Here is a 19150-nt window from a genome sequence, read left to right as displayed (position 1 = left end):
CATCTATGTTTCATAGGCTAGCCTAGAACTCCTGAGCCCAAGTGATCCTGCCTCAACTCCCTGAGTGTCAGTAAGACAGGTGTGTGCCGTATCCAACAATAATAGCACTACAAACAAACGCTTATGTGAAAAACAGAAAAGTAAGACCAGCATTTCAGGGACCATCCAAATCAAGGTTGGCACAAAAATGTGGTCAGTCACAGTGAAGTCTGAACTAGATCTCTTTACCATGTCCTTATTCTATGAAAATGTCAACACATTGCTTTTAGAAAAGTTGTACTACAGAGCTGGGCACTCATTAGCAGTCTGTTGTTGCTCCTCAGTCCATGAATGAAAGATATGTGGACAAACTCCTCATCTCACCACAGTCCAAATGGGAACTTTTGAATCTGGCTTCAAGGGTCAGTTTGGCTTGTGCATGCCTATGGGGGTGGGGTGGGGTGAGACAATATCACAAGATTCTTATCAAAGGGAGTAGAAGAACAAGAGGAAAGGATGAGGTTGGGCCAATGGGCTATATGCCATGAAATAGAAGTTACAGCTTGAGAAACTGAAAAGGTAAGAATGTTTCCTAGAGCCCCCATGCCCAGACCTGTCCCTCCTCAGAGTTAATCTATGGAGACCATCTTACACTAGTTCTAAGCCATGGAATGTAAGCTGACTTTATGTAGTACCCCAGGGTCCTTCCATGGTTGTGTCTCTAAGAGGTTACCATGCTGAAGCAGCTGCTGAAGTCAGGATTGTCTCTCATTGTTGCTTTGGGAAGGAGAATGTTCTAATGTTGGTATGTAGAGACCTTTATTTCCTCAGTGCTTAGAACTGGATATGCTATCACAGGCACAGGTATGGGCAGATGCACCCCTCCACACCCTGGCTACCCATCCTTACACACCCTAAGCAAGTCCCACTGCTTTTGACTTGTGCTGTCTGGTAAGGACCCCCAATTCAGCTTCAAGCCTACCTCCTACCCTAGGATCCAGGTGCAATGAACCTCTGACTGCCATGTGCCTTGAACAACTGTATTGGGGTACCTTTAAAGATCCTCAGGGATGTCCACAGTATACATATCTGAGACTGCGTGTCTGCATTAGCGTTTTAATTGGAAATACTAAAGGATTATCTGAAAGCAACGTTTGCCTTTTGAATCACGGGGTCAGGTTGATACCCAGGCTTGGATTTCAGTTTACTACCCTAGAATCTTATGTCATCCAGGACGGCACAGTAAGGTGTCCCACTTGGAGCATCTTTCCAGGTGACCAACTCTCAGAGAAGAGCCTGGCACCAGGAGGAAGAGGAAAGCTATAGAGGAGCAAAAGAAACCATTTTCAACTACACACAAACTTCAGGGATGCCAAGGCTCATGTTGCCAGAGCATACTTCAACTGTTCCCAACACATTCCTCTTGCCTTTGGAAGCACTTCTTTGCATCCTACTCCTCTCCACAGCATTTCTCCTAAAATATGACCAGCCTGAATGCTGGCAACTATGACCAGCCATTAAATGACAACATGAGCTTGTAGGACATTTGTGGCTCCATAGCTGGGAAATACACTGGGCATCTGCTCCTTTCGTTTTTTAGAAAAAAAAAAAAAAAAAAAAAAAAAGATTTATTTTATGTATGAGCACACTGTAGCTGTCTTCAGATACACCAGAAGAGGGCGCTGGATCTCATGACAGAAGCCCGTGGTTGGGAGCCACCATGTGGTTGTTGGAATTGAACTCAGGACCTTTGGGAGAACACTGAGTGCTCTTAACCGCTGAGCCATCTCTCCAGCCCCCATTTGCTTCTTTCAATGTAGAAACAAACCTATCTTTTGCATTGATCCTTGAGAAAGGTTTAACGTATGATATCCGCAATATTTTCTATATTTTATATTATTAGAGGTTAAGAAAAATATTACAGCCAAAGAAATTTATTTTAAAATAGAAACATACATACATTAGGCTTTAAACAATCAAATTTTAAACAAAAGGGAAAAAGAGCCATTTGATCCCAGAGTCCGTACAGAACGACTTTTGTGTATGTGAAATCCACATAAGGAGCACTTGGACAAGCTGACGTGGAAATCCACCATGCTCCCTACCCTTGCGTGCTAAGGTGTCCACTGGCTGCCATGGGACACTCATGCACTGAGAGCTACCCTTGGGTGACTGCCCACTGGCACAATCACCAAGACCCAAGTTCATGTGGGGTGTATGGTTAAGTGCTATGGTTCCTTCTGAAACACGAGAAGAGAGGGTGCTCAGGGATACTGAGAAATGCTCAGAGGGATTTGGCAACGCAGAAGATGTGGTATCTAGGAATTTTCCCGAAGCCCCCAGGAATACTCATGGCCCAACTGTGCTGTGCAGTACAGTGCCGCCTGGGAGCCTGGGCCGAGATGCTCAGTCTGGATGGGGCTTCCGCTTGGGCTGCTCCTCATAAGACTCCCCAAATTCATTGACCCTGCTCTTATCCACAGGGTAAAGCCTGCAATGGTAGGGATGGATGACTGTTAGCAAGGCAAGTCCTTATGTCCTTGAGAGAACACAGCTCCTCTGAAAACATCCCAGTATCTGGGCTACCTCAACATCTGGAACCTTCATAGGTCCTGGGGCTGCCTCCCATCTCTCATGTGTCCCATTCTGCAGGGTTAGGAAATGAGAGCTGGGCAAACCAGAGAAGGACAGCAGCCCCACAGTAGGGTGGGGCCTTGAGGCCTCCATGTGTAGAACTGTGAAAAGTTCCAGGCACAGTTACAAAAACACTAGTTCTAGATGCTTCCATGGCTTCAAGCACTTTGCCTGCAGCGGCTATGCTCTTCAATACTGAGACTTCCTTTCCCACTCTAGCAACATACCCTGCTTCTATGAAGACACCAAGGTAAGGAGGGATGCTCCAAACAGTGGGTACCACTGTTTGGAATTCTCCCTGGTGCCCCACAAACAACCAGACCTCAGCTTTAATAAACAAGCCCACTTTCACCAAAAGCTTTGAAGCTGGGTCTCTGCATAAATACTCGGAACCACTTCAAGGGCTCTGCTGGCTTGATATGGGACTCCTAAGAACAACCCTGCACCAGGTAAGTCAGGGTTCCCCACAAGCTGACTTCTGCCTTCAGGTGTGTCAGGGAACCAAGTGTGGATATGAAAACGTAGGAACAAGACCTCATTCTGCATGTGGATATGGTGCTGTGCTATGACAACATCCTTCTCAGACACACAGGTGCATGGACAAACAGTCCGAGCCCAAGAACATCTGCAGGCGGCTGACGTAGCTTTGGGAAGCCAGGCTCATCCTGAAGAAGAGGATGGCCACAGCTTAGGAAGCTAGAGGACAGAGCTGTCACCATATGGAGATTGGAGATTGGGGGTGGGGCAGCCTCCACTGCCAACTATTGGAGGAAGGAGGGTGAGGCGGCAACTCTCCATACAGAAGCCTTTTCCTCAACAGAGACTCAAGCTCTGAGGTCAGAGGAGATGGGTAGCCTGAACCTCTATCAGTTTTAAGGTTTGTTTTAGGAAATTCCCAAACCTGGCCCTGCCCCAGACACAGCCCACAGGCTAGGGCTGATGGAAAGGCCAGAGTCCAGCCCAGAGGGGAAAAGGGAGGACAGGCAAGCATTTGCAGTTTATTTTAGTGTATGTCCTAGAGGCTCTTCCTTGGCTAAGCTGGTAGCTTGGCTGTGCTGTTGGTCTGAGGCCCTGGTTGCTACTGCCTACTGCTGCTAGTACAGTCCAGGCCCAGGTGACCTTTACCTGCAGGGAATGCAGCCTAAGAGAAGACCAGCACCCCACCACTACCCCATACTGGAGACCCGTGCTTGAGGACTATTGGCTGGACTCTCAAAACAACTGTGTAGAGAACAATCCTGCACTGTGTTGTCACAAGACACAGCTGGAACCTATTTTGGGCAACAGAGAAAAGCCACCACCTGCCAAGTCTGCCCAAAAAGAGACAAGTGCAGGGCTCTACACTGAGGAGGCGCTGCGTGTACACACTCACCACCGCTGGTAAAGGTAGACCAGGAAGACCACATCATCTCTGAAACAGGCCAGCCGGTGGGATGTGGGCATGGTGATGATGAAGGCAAAGACATCATCAATGAAGGTGTTAAAAGCCTACAAAGCAAGATGGAGCAGTGAAACTCCCACAGAGCTGGAGTCCTATGTTTTATAACCCAAGTCAGTGAGCTGCCCCTCAGCATAGGGTGGGACCTATAACTGTAATGTTCACACCAAGTGAGTGAAGACCTAGTGCAGAGATACCAGAGCAGCACCAGCAGGACAGGAGGTTCCCAAGCCCACAAGGTTCTGCAGCTTTCTGCGCTGGGAGCCAAGAAGTTAGCTGGGAAAGATGAACAGAGCAGCACTGGGGCTGGCTCCTTAGAGAACTGAAACTCCTTCCGACTAGCTCAGCCTCACCAACCCTTTATGAAGGATTCTGGGCACTGCTGGGAAGATACAGGGGTCTGGTTTCAAACACTCAATTCCTGGGCCAAAACATATTTGCATTTTGACAATGCTGCCAAAAAAGGAGCATGGAAAGGAAATTTCACTCAAAATTCCCCCTTTACCATGACTATGAGAACCTTTATCCTGTGTGGTTTGTGGCTTGTCAGAGTCTAAAATGATGTCTTAGTTTTTCAACAAAGTGGACAGGGCCAAAACTACTGTGTGTCTGTGTACATAGGTGAGCTCACATGAATATATCCCACAAAGAGTCTTCTAGCCACTCTTGGCATAGAACTGTGGCTTACCTTGTAGGTAAAGGCCTTCCAAGGCAGGTGTGCCACTGACTTCATCTGAAACAGGAAGAGGTCATAGGTCAGCCAGAGGCAACATAGAGAAGATAGGGGTATTGCCTTAGCAGAGACTCCTCGGCCTTACCTTGTAATTGACAAAAAGCTGGGGCAACATGAAGAGGAAGCCAAAGGCATAGACACCTGTGGAAACAGAAGACATCCATGGAAAAGAACCAAACATACATTCTGCTGGGGCACCCAGCTTCCAAAAGACCTCTGCTGGCCTTGTCACAGTGCAGCTTGCTGGCTAATAAACTCACCAAGAGCCAAGGTCATATCAGAAAAGCAGCACACTTTTTACCCAGGATCAAGCAAGTGCTGGGCACCAGGGACATCAGAGGTGGCCTGGGGAAGGTGCCAGGCTTAAGTCTGGGACTCATCCCTGGAAGCATGGCCACCAGAACTACCTGCTTACTGTGAGGCTGCCTGGCCTTACTACTGCTCACTGGTACCCCAAAGCACAAGAATACAACTCCGTGACTCTTAGCCATGGGACACAACCAGTATACAGAGACCATGTGCTGTGAACCACACACAGAGCAGCAGGGCATCAACTAGCCTCCCAGCATGGCCACAAAAGGTAACTTATACTCTGGGAAATTCTATGGGTGAAATATCAGATGGGATCTGAATGCTAGTGCTGCCTATTTTTTGGGAACGTAAACAGACTATGCACTGGAGTATTTATCCAAGCTCAGGAATGGGCTTGTTTGATGCTCAGGCACCACAGTGCTGGGCACTGTATGCATTCTAAAGGTAAGGGACGAATTAGTCTTTAATCCAAGAAACCTATCCCACAAGTGATGGAGAGGAACAGGAAAGGCAGCACCCACTATAAACATTATCACCAAGGAGACACATGTACTTACCATTCACAAAGCTGTTGATGAGCCAGGAGTACCAACTGAAATAGAAGTAAAGGACTTGTAACCCTCAGAGGCCATGGGCTGCTCAATGTTAAAATGAAAGGAAAGTACCCTCCTCAAAAACTATTTTGACACCCAGGGTAGCTGGGATGCTAAGGCAGCCTGCAGATAGCACTCTGTGGAAGCAGACTCACGTGGGGAGACACCACTCTGAATAAACAGATTTCATTCTGTACACTAACTGTACTTCAGTGAGATATGAACCTATGTACAGCATTCAACCCTGGGATCCTACCTGGCTCATGCTTCTTACCTATCCTAATATCAGCCTGACCCCAGAAACACACTGCCCACATCTCTCCACCTGGCACAGGGTCCCGAGAATTCTCCTAGTCCTCTGACTCTTCCTGCCTAGCTGAAACCAGTGAGCACAGCAGCAGCCTAGTGTTAGCTTTTTCCTCTTTCAAACTGTCCAATCTCTGTACTCAAAAGTCAGTGATGAGGTAGGGGAAAGCTTGCACTTCCCAAATTGAAGATATGTATTCCTCTGTCTACCATGTGGTCCCTATAGCCTTTGTCATTGTCTCTGTCCTCTTCACAACCTGGAGGAGATAAAGGCTTAGTACTGACTTTCAGAGCAACAGCAGATTCTGGCCTGTATCTGAGAAGAGTCCTGAGTTCCTGGCAGCCCTAGGATCGGGGGATTGGAGTTGGGGGTGGGTTACCAGGTGCAGATGCCCTGTGTTCAGAAATCAAACTAGGCTTTCAGCTGAGAAGACTTGAGGGTGTGAATTCTGCAGCACCCACCTCTTATACTTGATATTTAGGAGTGAGTAGACAGCGCCCCCGACACAGAGAGGGTAGAGCAGATAAGACAAGTACTTCATGGCCTGCGAGTAGAGTAAAGGCAGCTTCCAGTTAAATACTCCAACCACCAACCACCTCAACAGATGCATCATCTAACTTACGATGGGAGCAAGCAATAAAGGTGAGACCCCAATAACATTTCGGGTAATAGCACAACTGTGTCTAATGGCCATGGAATTCTGCCAAGATCCCAAAGCAAGACTCTGAATGCATACCATGGGCAGTAGTGACTGTGATGCATCAGATATGCTGCCTGCATCAGAGTGGCAGATTCAGCACGGGAAACCAAGGAAGCCTGTAGTCATAGACCCAGGCTGCACCTGCACCACAGGCCCTGAATTGACTGTGGTTTGTTATTTGTTATTATCTCAATAAATCTAAAATGCAAATATCTGAGCTTTGAATTGAAACACCAAAACCATCCTGCACAGAGACATCCTGTTAAATCCAACACGTCTCACTCCCTAGCAGCAGTGGAAAGCTACTAGAGCCTAAGTGCTAGTGCTTCCTGTGGCCTCTGTATGAATGCACAGAGAAGCCAGCTGGCTAGGAGAAATGATCTCCTAAGCAGCAGGAATTGTACAGGTAACAAACTGGGACCAGTGGCCTGGGAGCACGCTCCTTCCCTGGAAGAGGGTACACCCACATGTTCACTCTTAGAACTGCTATTTAGGCTGGTTCCATTGCATTCCCAGGACAGGTTCCCCCAGATTACTACAAGAACCCAATCCCTTGTGGCGTTACGGGTCCCCAGTTGCTTACCTGAGCATCATACTTCTCAGTCTTCCTCTCAGATTCACTATGGGTACCAAACTGTTGTAAGATTAATATAATGTCAGTTGACTCCGGAGACTATCATCACAACAAAGCTGGCACTGGAGCAATAAACAGTGTAGGCCCACTGCACTACCCTCAGTGCCAATACTGGCTGTACCCAGCCTCTGGCCTAGGCACTGGCCACACCTCCCCCTGTTCCACCATCACAAAGGCCCAGTGTCAGCCCAGTCTTCTGATGAATCAGGTGAAGAAAGAATTAGCAACTGATTAGAAAGCTGATGGGAGCTCTATTAGTGAAGTCCTACACCTAAGAACTACAAAGGCCACTCCCCTGTATGAGGACCCTCCCCATCCCGTGGGGGAGCTCTAGCATGCATGTGCCTGTGTGCTAGGAAGCTCTGTACCAGGCAGCAAAGACAGGATAAAGTATCTTCAGAAGGTTCAAGCACTAACTAACTTGACGGGAACTACAAAATGACAGCTTGGCCAGTCTGCTCAGGAAAAGATGTATCTGGAGTAGTCAGTAGAGGTCTCACCTGAAACACAGGTCTCAAGCCCCTCCAGGCTACTGTAATTTTCAATGCCTTCTTCACTTTCCAAAGCTGAAGGGAGACAGGAAATGGACATTTAATTCTGAGATGTTGGATAAGGAAGACTGGCACCCTCACCCTGGGCCCATTAGTCACTGATTCTCTTCCCGCCACCTCTCATGGCCATCAGTGGACTGGGCAAGCTCTGCACCACATTCACTCATGGCTGTCCACTAGGTGGGATGTGCAGTCACAGGTAAAACACAAGGAAACAGTACTCACACCTACTCTAAATCTAGCCATCTTCATCCTGGGCCCCAAGTCTTTCCCTAGACTCACTAGGATCCATGGCCTCCTCGACATCCTCACTGTAATCTTGTGCCAGTAGCATTTACTAAGGTCAGGTCTAGAACATTGCCTCCGAGATGGATTTTCATGCTGTCACTGTGACACCCATATCTTAATAAGCATTTACAAGGGCAGGTACTCAACAGAACCAACTCTGAGAACTAGACCTCTGGATCTGGCCCACTTGGTGCCTTCCTTCCAGACTGGGCCCCTATGGCTCCTTTCAAGCACCTCACAGCTGCACAGGGTCACAAGGTGTCAAGTGGCATTAACCACTGTCCTCGTGACTGTTCCATTGCAATTTCCTATCAAACCAGGACCTTCTTCAGTGTCATCCTTCTGTTTCACTTAGAGCTTATCAAACTTGTTAATACGAGTCTAACACAATCTATGGTTCCAAGATGTACCCTTAGATACCTATCCAGCAGCTGCCTCTCTAAACCTGTTTCTCGAGGTGTGTAGGTCCTCGGATAGCCTGTTTCAGCACTCAGAGCAGCTGAGCAAGTGTTGAAGTTCACATACCTCAGAAACCCCACTCCTTCTGACCCAGCATGGTTCTGTGAACTCACCTCAATGGCAGCTCCAACACCTGCAGGGATCAGCACCAGCAGGCTTGTCTGTTCATCCAGCAGGAAGAGGAAGATGACCACAGTGCTGAAGCAACGCCAGAGCACTGGGACAGAACACACAAAGGGGTGAGGGCAAATTGTATCTACCCCTTGCACACACGTCCAACCACCTGTAAACCTATCTCCGCTCCCTCCCCCTCTCTCCAGTCAGCCACAAACAGCTGTGCTGGAGGTGGAGCTTAGAGTAGGGCCTGTACCTAAGAGCGTACAGTCCCTAGGTTTTATGCCCAGCACCAGGGGAGACACAGGAGGGATAGCAGACAACCCTGCATCTCTTCAAAGCACTTTAATTACCAGAAGCCAGAGTGGAGTAGAGGGTAGAGGGCATGGTCTAAGCAGGTACCAGATCTGAGTGACAGTCGAGACACTAATAAGCAGATACTGGTTGGCTGCCCGGGCTGAGTGCTTCCATACTCTACTTGCTCTTCTTCTGTACCATTCTAGGGTTTGTTTCTTTTATAAAGCCGCACTTTTGCTCACAGGATGGACTCTGCAGCCGTAGGAGGGCACTTTGGCTACAGTCACCAGATTCAGCAGGAAGCTTCTCCACAGGTGCCTGATGAGACACTGAAGAGCTTTCCTGGAAGCCTTGTGTTTTACACTCACTGGGCCAGATCCTGACAGTCAAATCCAGCTCTTGCTGGAGCAGCCTCTCTATTCTATCCCTTACACTTGCACCTATACTTACCTCAAAGCTTGCTACCATCATGACAACTCTACCTACTAGTCACTGCCCCTTCTTTTAGACAGCAAAACCATCCATCATACTGGATCTTATTCAGTGAAATGATTCTGCAAAGTCAGGTCTCTCTAATGAGGACAGGACACTGCTCCAAGTACGGGTGATTTATTTTGAAAACTGACTCTAAAGCCAGCAGCCAGAGCCCTACTAAGCAGGAGGAAGCTGGTTGACAGAAGGTCTGGTGCTGTACTGGAATCTATGAGCAACCAAGCTGCCCAACAGGGTCATGCACCTTGTGCCTCCATAGGCAGCCTGGCTCCATACCCTCATATAGAAGGCCTGTGCCCCGTGGCCTACAGCCTCAGTGAGATTCAGAGATGCTCACTGACTGCTGAGCCTGCTGAGACAGGGTCTGGGATTATGCTGCCCAACTTAAGAGGCCTCTCATAGCCAAACACAAATCCAGGACTGTTGAGGAGCAGGCAAGAGTTTCGAGCTTCACGGGGAGCCCCTGGGCAGGTGGACTGTTCCTGGGCCCTACCTGCTTTGGTAGACATTCCAATCATGCTCTTCTTTTTCTTCCAGAAACTGATGTCACTTTTAAATGCCAGGAAATCAAAAAGAAGCTGTAAAGGACAGACAGGACAGCAGCTTGCAGTCTAGTCACTACAGCACTTTCACTGACTGAGCAGGCAGGCTACAAGTACCCTAGGCCCAAACCTCAGGTTTTACAAGACATGTTCACTGTCTACGGAACCCACCACTTCACGTCTCAAAGGCCAGAATTGTGGAACTTGGAGGAAGACATTAGTGGGATATTTTTCAAACACACATCTTTGACTCAAATTGCAGGGAGATTATATCTTGGGATGTGGCCAACCAGGTACTCCAACCTAGGTCTCACCCATTACTTGTAACAGTTAAGTTTCTCACTGTGTGACCTCTTACAGTCACCCTTGTAGACAGTGGCCTTATAACGTTACATCTGCTTTGTAGTAACTAATACTCAGAAGGTCCACTATACCCCATGCCCCGCTACTTTGCACCCTGACTGTATCCAGCACACTGTCAGAGAGCTCTCTAGTTCCTCTGTGTACTACATATGACACACAATACACACAGATAGGACCGCTCACTTTCTGAGCTGGGCAACACAGTTCTAGAGGTATTGGCACCTAGACAAGGAACAATAGGGGCCAGAGGCTGTGCAGAACCCAGGAACTATGTCAATTGATCCCAGCTATATGTGCCACCCCAATGTTTGTCTCTATTCACTGTGACAAGAACCCAGGGGACAGCTCACGTGAAAGGCTGCAACAAAGAAGGTCAATGCTAAGAGATATAAGTTGGTGTCTACGAAAATTCCCTTCAATTCATCTGCATCTTTTTCTGAAAACCCTGTAAGGAAAACACATTATAATTCAAGAAGAGCCATTTTAGTCTTATCTAACGTCACACATATTCTTCTGACTGTAGAAAATGTACATCTTGTCTATAGTAAAAGTTAAAAGAAATTGTAGCATTTAAAGACTGTGTTCTGAATAAAGCCGATTTCAGCTAAGTCCTACAGTCACATTTAAGGGATAAAAGGAGCTGAAGCCTGCAAGCTTCTTGACCACAAGGCCAAAGGTGACCACACAAATGACCCCTAGTACAGCAGTGTGGGTCTGTGTCAGCTGTTGAACAAGCAGTCATGGCATAGCTTGGATTCACCATACACCCCATTCCACCCTGGCCTGGGGCCCTGGGGCCACCCACCGAACTGCTGCAGGGAGTACACGGCATCCTGCATGTGGATCCAGAAGCGCAGCCGCCCCAATGAGATCTTGTCGTAGGACACAGTGAGTGGCAGCTCGGTGGTAGATCGGTTTATCACCTGCCGCCAAGAAATCCATAGGTGAAGGAGGGCTATCAAACATGGCCAAGACTCAGTGCAACACCCTGCAGCCATGCACCAGATCCCAATAGACGCTGATACCTGCCAGGTCCCTGCATAACCTTGTGCAGCTCCATGCCAGCCCCAGTGGGCCTTGCAGGGTTCAAGGTCTGATGGAAGGTCATTCTTCTTCCTAGGCTCTTTCATGTTCAGACTGAGCCTTTTCCACAGGGTGGGAGCTCTGCCTGCCAGCTACTATCTCCAACCTGAGCCACCCAGTGACATCTCAGAGCACTCATCTTTTCACCATAGCTAGAAACTGGTCAGCTTATTAGCTGAGCCAAGGGAAGGTAAGAATGCCTGGCTGAGGTACCATGGCCCTGACCTAGACCAGTGGAGACTGAACACAAGAAGGCCATGTCTAAATGCTCTCAGGTGAACCATGAAGAAACAGTACTGCAACTAACACCCTGTAGCAGGTGAAATGTGGTCATGTTGATGGTGCGGGACATGTCATAAGCTGACACACATCATCCATCTAATCTTCCTGCCCCAACCTCCTGCCATGAACACCATTGGTGTCAAAGACATGACAGTCACTCACAATGGAGCTAGTAACCTAAACTGTGTCAAGGTTAAGTAGCCACCAGGCTTAGGACTTGGTAGCTAGGTGCTGGGGCTCTTCACAACATAGAAGCCTGCTTTACTGCAGGCAGTAGAGGTTTCTGAACACACCCTAAATGGCCAGACTTGTCCCAGACATGACACTGTAAGATCCCATCAGACAGCTTGTTGGCTGGACCACCCTAGCAGACCTGGCTGTCCTATAAAGACAATATTCCTGAGAAATGGTTCACATGAGACAAAGCAAAAGATACAAAAATAGGCCCAAAGCAAAGCTAGTTGCCTACACGCTCGCTCACTTCTATGTCTAAGGGTTTGCCAAAGGTACTGTAGTGCATAAGGATTCCAACAAGAAGGACCACTAGAACACAATCTGCAGAGGTTGGCCTATAGCCTCTGCCTCTATCTACAAATGGATACCTAGGCACCAAAATACAGTACTAGACACAAATTTTCAATTGCTTACAAGAAGTCTGCACTATTAGGTCTTGCAGTATGTATAGACAGCCCCAAGTTTATAAAGTACAGCTTGTACATTTCACAGAACCCAGTGTTGTGAGCTTTAAACAAGGAGAAACCAAGCCAGAAAAGGGGAGGAGTCAGTCTGACCTCCTTACTACAGACTGCCCTGTCCCTAACCCACAGGTCATCCAGGTGCAGGTGATACCCCAGGAAAGTAGAGGACCCTGTATTAGGGACTGTGGGGGCTTGTTATACTAAGCCACAACTAGAATAAGCCCAGGCAGGCTCTGAGGAGAATCCTGTGGTAATCTCCCTGCTCTCTAAGCCTTGATTCTGTTCAAGAGATCTAGGCTGGCTGTTAGAGAACACTAACAAATGACAGTGGGAGAGGAACACAGGTACTCACTTATAATCTTCGCTCACCTGTGACCCAGTCAAAACTCTCTTTTCCTATCCCAACTTATTTCCACTGTGAAGAACACTGACACAGCTCCTGGCAGCAACTACTACAACAAACATGAGATTCTAAGCATGGTACTTGATGCAGTGTTAACCACTGTTATTCTCCTTATAATGCAAAGCCAAAATTCAGCCACATTTCTGCTACTCTCAAAACACTCTTGTTCTCTTCGGAAAAACAGCATCTTTCTTGCCTATAACAAGAGCATCAGTAGGCATTTCTCCTCCGCAGGACATTAGCATTGCTCGTGGCTATAGTAAGAGTTGTGGCTCCCTCCAAGGCTTGGTTCAGATATGAATCTCTGGTCCCACAGCAGGACTATCCCTAAGGGCAAGAAGCTGTGCAAGAAGCTATGAAGCCGCACAAGCCTCACATCCCAGGAGCAGGCCTGCAGGCCTTTCTGGTGGAGCTCTGTGGGACTACCACCTAAGATCCTGATGAACACCCTAATAGTCTATCACCAGAAGGAGACCCCACAAGCAGCTACCACAAGAACTAGAGGCCAACCAGGTACTGAGAGCTCTATGTGGGCCCAACATGTGCTAAGAAGCATCACTCCACTCTGAAGGAAGCTCTGTGCCGTATCCAGAGCAAGGCACCGAGAGCATGGCTCACCATCAGGTCTTTCACCCGGTTGCTCAGCTGGTCAATGAACAGGATGGGGAGGTAGTGCACTGTCTTCCCAAGCTGAATCCTGGGGGTTTGAAGCACAACAACTTGCAATCAGTGTCAGATTTATCTCCTTGGGTCACTAAATACATTGAGAAACTAGGAGTATCCCATCCCACCCAGCATCACTGTTGGCTGCATCTTGGCTACTGGCATCTTAGAACTTTCCAAACAGAAGCAAGAGATGGTAGCATCCCACGACATCAGGTACAGCCACCAAGTAGGAAGACCCACACACCTCTGTCTAAGAGAATGGTAGGGCACTAGCTATGACACAGGGTAGCCTGGAAGGAAGCTACCCAGACACTGTAGGAGGGTATCTGAGAGGAAGGCTGGAGACAAGGTCAGAGCTGGTCCTTTCTGTACCAAATGCTTAAAATCTGGAGCATGTACACAAATCAGAATTTATATATATATAAAAAATGAGGGTTGAGGATTTAGCTCAGTGGCAGAGGAGTTCTTGTTTAACAGATACAATGTCCTATATGAAATCTTTGACAATACCAGAGAAATTATCTGTTGTGAATAGAAGTGACTCTCAGCCAGCCACTCTCAGAAGTTACATGGCACATGAGGGCACACTGATGGATCTTGGTGCTGGGATTCCTGAACACCATCACAGGTACACATAACTAAGAATGTCAAGCAATATTTAGGCCACACAACCTAGAGATGAAATCTTTAAGGGAGTCCAGCTACAAAATCCCACATTTCATGGCCCAGGTAGCATGAGGACATAGCAAAGGCCAAAGAGTGTACAGTAGTCACAGCTAACTTGTGTTTTTTGTTTCAGTGCAGGTGGGACACTTTCCTAGACTAAAGGGCAAGATGTACCAGCTGGATTTTCACTCTTTCTCTCAATCTTGTCAGTCAACTTGGTTATCATAACTTCCAAGTGGTTAGCAAAGAGCTGGATGGGTTCTGTGGCAGGGCAGCTCACAACACAGGCAAGGTCCAGAACTCAGGTATGGCATACTCTATTTGGGCTCACCAAACTGATGCCTGCTCTGCTATCAGTTCTAAGAGTAGCTTCCCTCCCTGGGTTCCATTTGAGACTTACATCTTCATGTACCGATGCACATCTGCAGGCAGGGAGGAACCATCAAAGACAAAGTCATCCACCATCACATTCAGGGTCAGCCTTGGTCGCCAGTGAGAGACGGGTTCATCCAGGGCGTTTGATGGCTTCTTCTCGGCTTCTATCTGTTGCTATAGGATAGAAATTGAGGCTATACTACCTGAGACCAACCTGTAGCAACAGAGTGGTCTTGGCCTCCATCTGAGAAGCCACTGGCTCCCTATACTGGCAAAATCCTACTTGGCTGTTCTAGCAACCTTGGGCTATCAGTCTCAGAGCACATTCTCCTTCCTCCTACCTGGTTCTATGAGACCATGAGGAGGCAGTACTGAAGGGTCAGCGACTGGGGCTCTAACAGGTGGCCTGCATTCCTGTCGGCTGGGGAAAGACTACCAAGAGTCAATACTAAAGCAGGTGTAAGTGAATACGGTGCAGTCTTGGAAGGAGATGCACAGGATCAGGATCTGTTGTAGATAAAACGAGACCCAGGGAGAAAACTCTGGGCAAATCAAACCCGGACGATGCGGCTAGGAAGCAGCACTACCCTATTCCCTCCTGAACAACAGCTCTCACACAGCAACAACGGCCACAGCCCACATGTAATGGTTCCTGAAGCTCCATATCCATCACAAACAAGATACCAGCCTTCTCCTAACACTACCATCACGAAGCCCTCTCCATATGCACCCAAGAAGACAGTGGAACACCACAAATAGGAAGAGGATTTTAAAATATGCTTCCACCCCTAGACTGTGGCTGCTTCCTGCAAAGCTGCCATCATTCTTATCTTGTGACTTGTCTTAGCTTCTACTCAATATGGACCCAGACAGTGAAGATCTGTTTTCTGCCATGGGTCCATGAATGATTCCCTTGCTTCCAACAGTCTTGGTCTATAGCTAAGACTGGTCTGGAACCTATGGCAACCTTCCTGTCTCTGTCTCAAGCACTAGGGTATCAGAAATGAGCCATCTTGCTTGACTGAACAACCACTTTTGTGAGTAAAATTTCCTTTGCATATAGTTTTCTACAGGTGAACAAAATATAAATAGTACCTATACCCTCCTTATAATTTTGAATTACAAGCATAAATGCCCAGGCATGCAGTCCTACACTGTGTGTGTGTACATGCATATGCCTGTGTATACATGACGACTCTCACCTGAAAGTACAGGTGAACGCTGAAGAATAACTGCCCTTCCAAGAAGGCATATACACTCACCCAAAGATGCAGAAGGCCTTGAGCGAGATAGGGAGTCTGCCTAGAGTGCTATGAATCTCCACTCATCACTAACCTCATGTACTGTATCTACAAATCCATGGGATACAATTCAAATGAAAGATAATTAATTCAAATTCCTTTAAGCTGACATTAGAAGACATGCACATAAACTCTGAACAAGAGACAGAAGCCCGCTACAGTGACCTGTTACGACTCTTACCTGTGTAGCAGACTCCCCAGTGAGCAAGTTAATTTCTTCTGGTTTGGGGATCATGTAGGTAGTCAGAGTACTGACCACATGTACCTGTTTCCCATCTTGCCAGGGTAGAATCCCAGCATGATGTAGGAAAATATATGCATACAGCGTCCCATTGTTTCTTGTTTTCTTTGGTACAGAAACATTAACTGTCCTAAAACAGAAGAGTCATTTTAAACATGCATATGTTTAGGTTCCATGCTTAGTACATAGCCCAGACAGTCCTCAAACTCAAGTTCTTCCTGCCCCAGCTTCCCAAGGAGCTGGGATTAAAGGTGTGCACCACCATCCTGTTTTACATAGTTTATACACATGTCAGCTAATCATCACTTTAGATTTACACAATCTAATTTTAGTTCAGAACTGCTAAAAATGAAACCCACCTGCCTTGTGACTTTACTGACGTCAGAACACTACTGTGTCCTAAGCACTATGAAAGTTACAACACTCCCCACCTCTGTTAGAGCCTCAGACTACAATTTGCTTTAAAAGGCATGGTGGGAACTGCTACAGAAGCACACAGGGTGTAGACTCCTCTAAAGCTTCTAAAAAGAGTTGTTTCCACTGGGGAACTAAGAGGGCTCTGAATACACAGGTGCTGTCTCTACGGACTATTCTGCTGTGGTGTTTCTGGCGGGTACAAACAGACGTGGAGCTCAGGACCAGGACCACTCATGCTTCTTCAACTTCTTCCAGGCTCTAAAATGAATGTTTCACTATCTATCCTGGCACAGGGTGATGAATAGGAGGCGGGATTTGCCCCTATAAAACTAGTGAATGGCACCAGGACGTCCAACCTCCATTTCAAGAGGATGGGCATGGGTAGTTAATAACTACCCTAGGGCCACAGGCTAATAGGCATGGACAGTGATGCACTGGGTGGGAGCTAAAGACTGGTTGGCTAGTGAGCTTGATACCTGTTGGGCAGTACAGGATCTTGATTGGATGAGCAATTTTACAAATTTTATTTGAACTTTTGCACGTTAAAATCATATGTCAAATGCTAAGCCATGTTAATTCCCAAAAGTTACTGTATATAGCTGAGCATTGAGATTTATATTCTAATGCCAAAGGTCACTTACTTGTAAGTAACAAGTGAACTAACTACTCTTACTAGGTAGGCCAATGTATCATTCCTTGGGAGACTACATGGGCTGTAGTAAACCACGCTGCCCTTAGATTGCAGTAAAAGCTACTTGCTAAGTGACAAACACCTGTTACTTTCAGCTTGACTGTTTACACAGACCCTAGACAGGAGTGCTTCTATAGGATGTCCTCACTCTACATACAATGCTATCCATGACATCCTGGAACCCATCTCTGGCAATCTGTCCCACATCCACACCTTTCAAATTTGGAATCCACATCAAAGTCTTCCACGTTCAAGATCAGGTCCACATTGTTCTCTGCACCAAGGCTGGACCGTGTGGTGGTGTAAACACTCAGCTGGAAAGAGTGAGCAAGAATGAATAGCCAAAAGGTCCTGATAGAAAACATGTAACTATTGTGAGAGGGTAGCAATCTGAGGGCTACCTCTCAGAGGGTGAGCTTGGGCAAGATGGCCTGTGTGACACTGCTGTGAACAAGGAACCTAACTGTAGAGCTGACCTGTCCGGAATTCCCACTAGAAGCAGGAAGTGACACAGGTGATAAGAGGGCAGAGCTAGCAGCCTGACTCCCATATGGCTGGAGATCTCCTGTTAACTTCCACTGGGGTCCCGTTAGGAAACACGTGTAGGGCAACTGGATCTCAGTTATAATCGGGGTAGGGCAGAGCACCAAGGGGTAACAAGAGAGCAGCAGAGAACAGAGAAGTCTCAACTCCAGCTCTCACTGCCACCTAACCAGAACATTGGACAGTGACATCAGTGATAAGGGGCAAAACTGGTAGCCCGAAACCCTCTGACCAGTGCCAGTAGGGGGTGGGTGGTAGCACCCGGCCGGGAGGCGCCTTCTTAGGGCTCCCGGACGCTCACCTGCAGTTTGGGCCGCAGGGCCAGATAGGGCTGGATGCAGTTGGAGTCACCCGAGCACGGACGGGTATAGACGATACCGTACATGACCCAGCAGGTATGCACCACGTACACCAGGAACACGCCCACCACCAAGCTGGTAAAAGAGCTGCGGCCGCTCCACATGGCGCCGCAACCTGCGGGCCGAGCGCCGCCGCCGCCCGCCGCTCACGGGAGAGCCGCTGCGCGCCACCGCCACCGCCGCGGGGAAACCAACGCGCCTCGCGCGGGCCGCCGGCCGCCCCGCATGCTCCCGATAACCCACACCCGGCGCTGGGGGATTGGCCGGATTTGCCGGCCACCGCTTCCGGGAACCGAGCAGCTGGCGGAAGTGGACGCGCACGGCCCTCTGGGAGCCAGACGCTCCGCCACGCACTCGCAACCTCACGACGACCGCACGACCGGCGCGCGCGCGTGACGTCAGCCTCTTGCGCCGTACTCCCGGCATGCCTGTGGGAGCCCAGGTCCGCCACCAACCTTGGCGGCACCCGGTTCTTGGAAATTTTTTCTTTGCGTTGCTCTTCTTAAGGCCCTGTGCAGCCTTACGGCGGCGCCCCAGGATGATGGCGGGGACGACCCTGATCCTGGCTCTTCAAAGTCTAGGGGAGCGTCCAAAAGTTAAGAAAACACGGAGGAGACTCAGGAAACTCAAATACCGATTTCTCGGGTGTGAGGTTACTGTGTTGATAACATGCAGTTCAAGATGGCCAGAAAAGGTCAAAAAGAGTTTTTACAGGTCACTTGCCCCTTTTGTCAGAAGAATAAGTTCCTTTGCGGTAATATAAATCTTAATCCTGGCTAACATGCAAAGGTAGGTTATATCTCAAGAAGATCTTTTTCCCGGACTTCCCATTACTCATTCAGATAAAACCATCTGGGTTCTTAAATTTATTTATTCACTTTACATCCCGATGTCAGCCCCTACTCTCCTCTTATCCTCTCCCCTGTCCCCTCTCCCCTTCTCATCTCAGAAGGGGGTAGGCCACTCAGATAAACCATCGGAGTCCATTA

The 19150-nt window shown here is 48.1% G+C and overlaps 1 protein-coding gene across 1 annotated transcript; it reads right to left on the bottom strand.

The window, feature by feature from the left end:
• On the bottom strand, positions 1864–18501 carry Clptm1l (CLPTM1-like). The gene is made up of 17 exons (NM_146047.2): positions 18104–18501; positions 17473–17573; positions 16092–16281; positions 14635–14783; positions 13521–13599; positions 11242–11359; positions 10787–10881; positions 10025–10109; positions 8742–8845; positions 7831–7896; positions 7280–7330; positions 6458–6540; positions 5654–5688; positions 4870–4925; positions 4740–4784; positions 3986–4101; positions 1864–2470 (listed from the first exon to the last, which is right to left on the bottom strand). Exons 1-17 carry the CDS (start codon positions 18263–18265, stop codon positions 2386–2388), a joined length of 1620 nt encoding a protein of 539 aa, NP_666159.2. The 5' UTR covers positions 18266–18501; the 3' UTR covers positions 1864–2385.
• Positions 18502–19150: the final 649 nt, after the last annotated feature.

This window comes from Mus musculus, chromosome 13 (assembly GCF_000001635.26).
Source record: "Mus musculus strain C57BL/6J chromosome 13, GRCm38.p6 C57BL/6J".
Lineage (NCBI taxonomy): Eukaryota > Metazoa > Chordata > Mammalia > Rodentia > Muridae > Mus > Mus musculus.
This window is presented reverse-complemented; position numbering and strand designations above follow the sequence as displayed.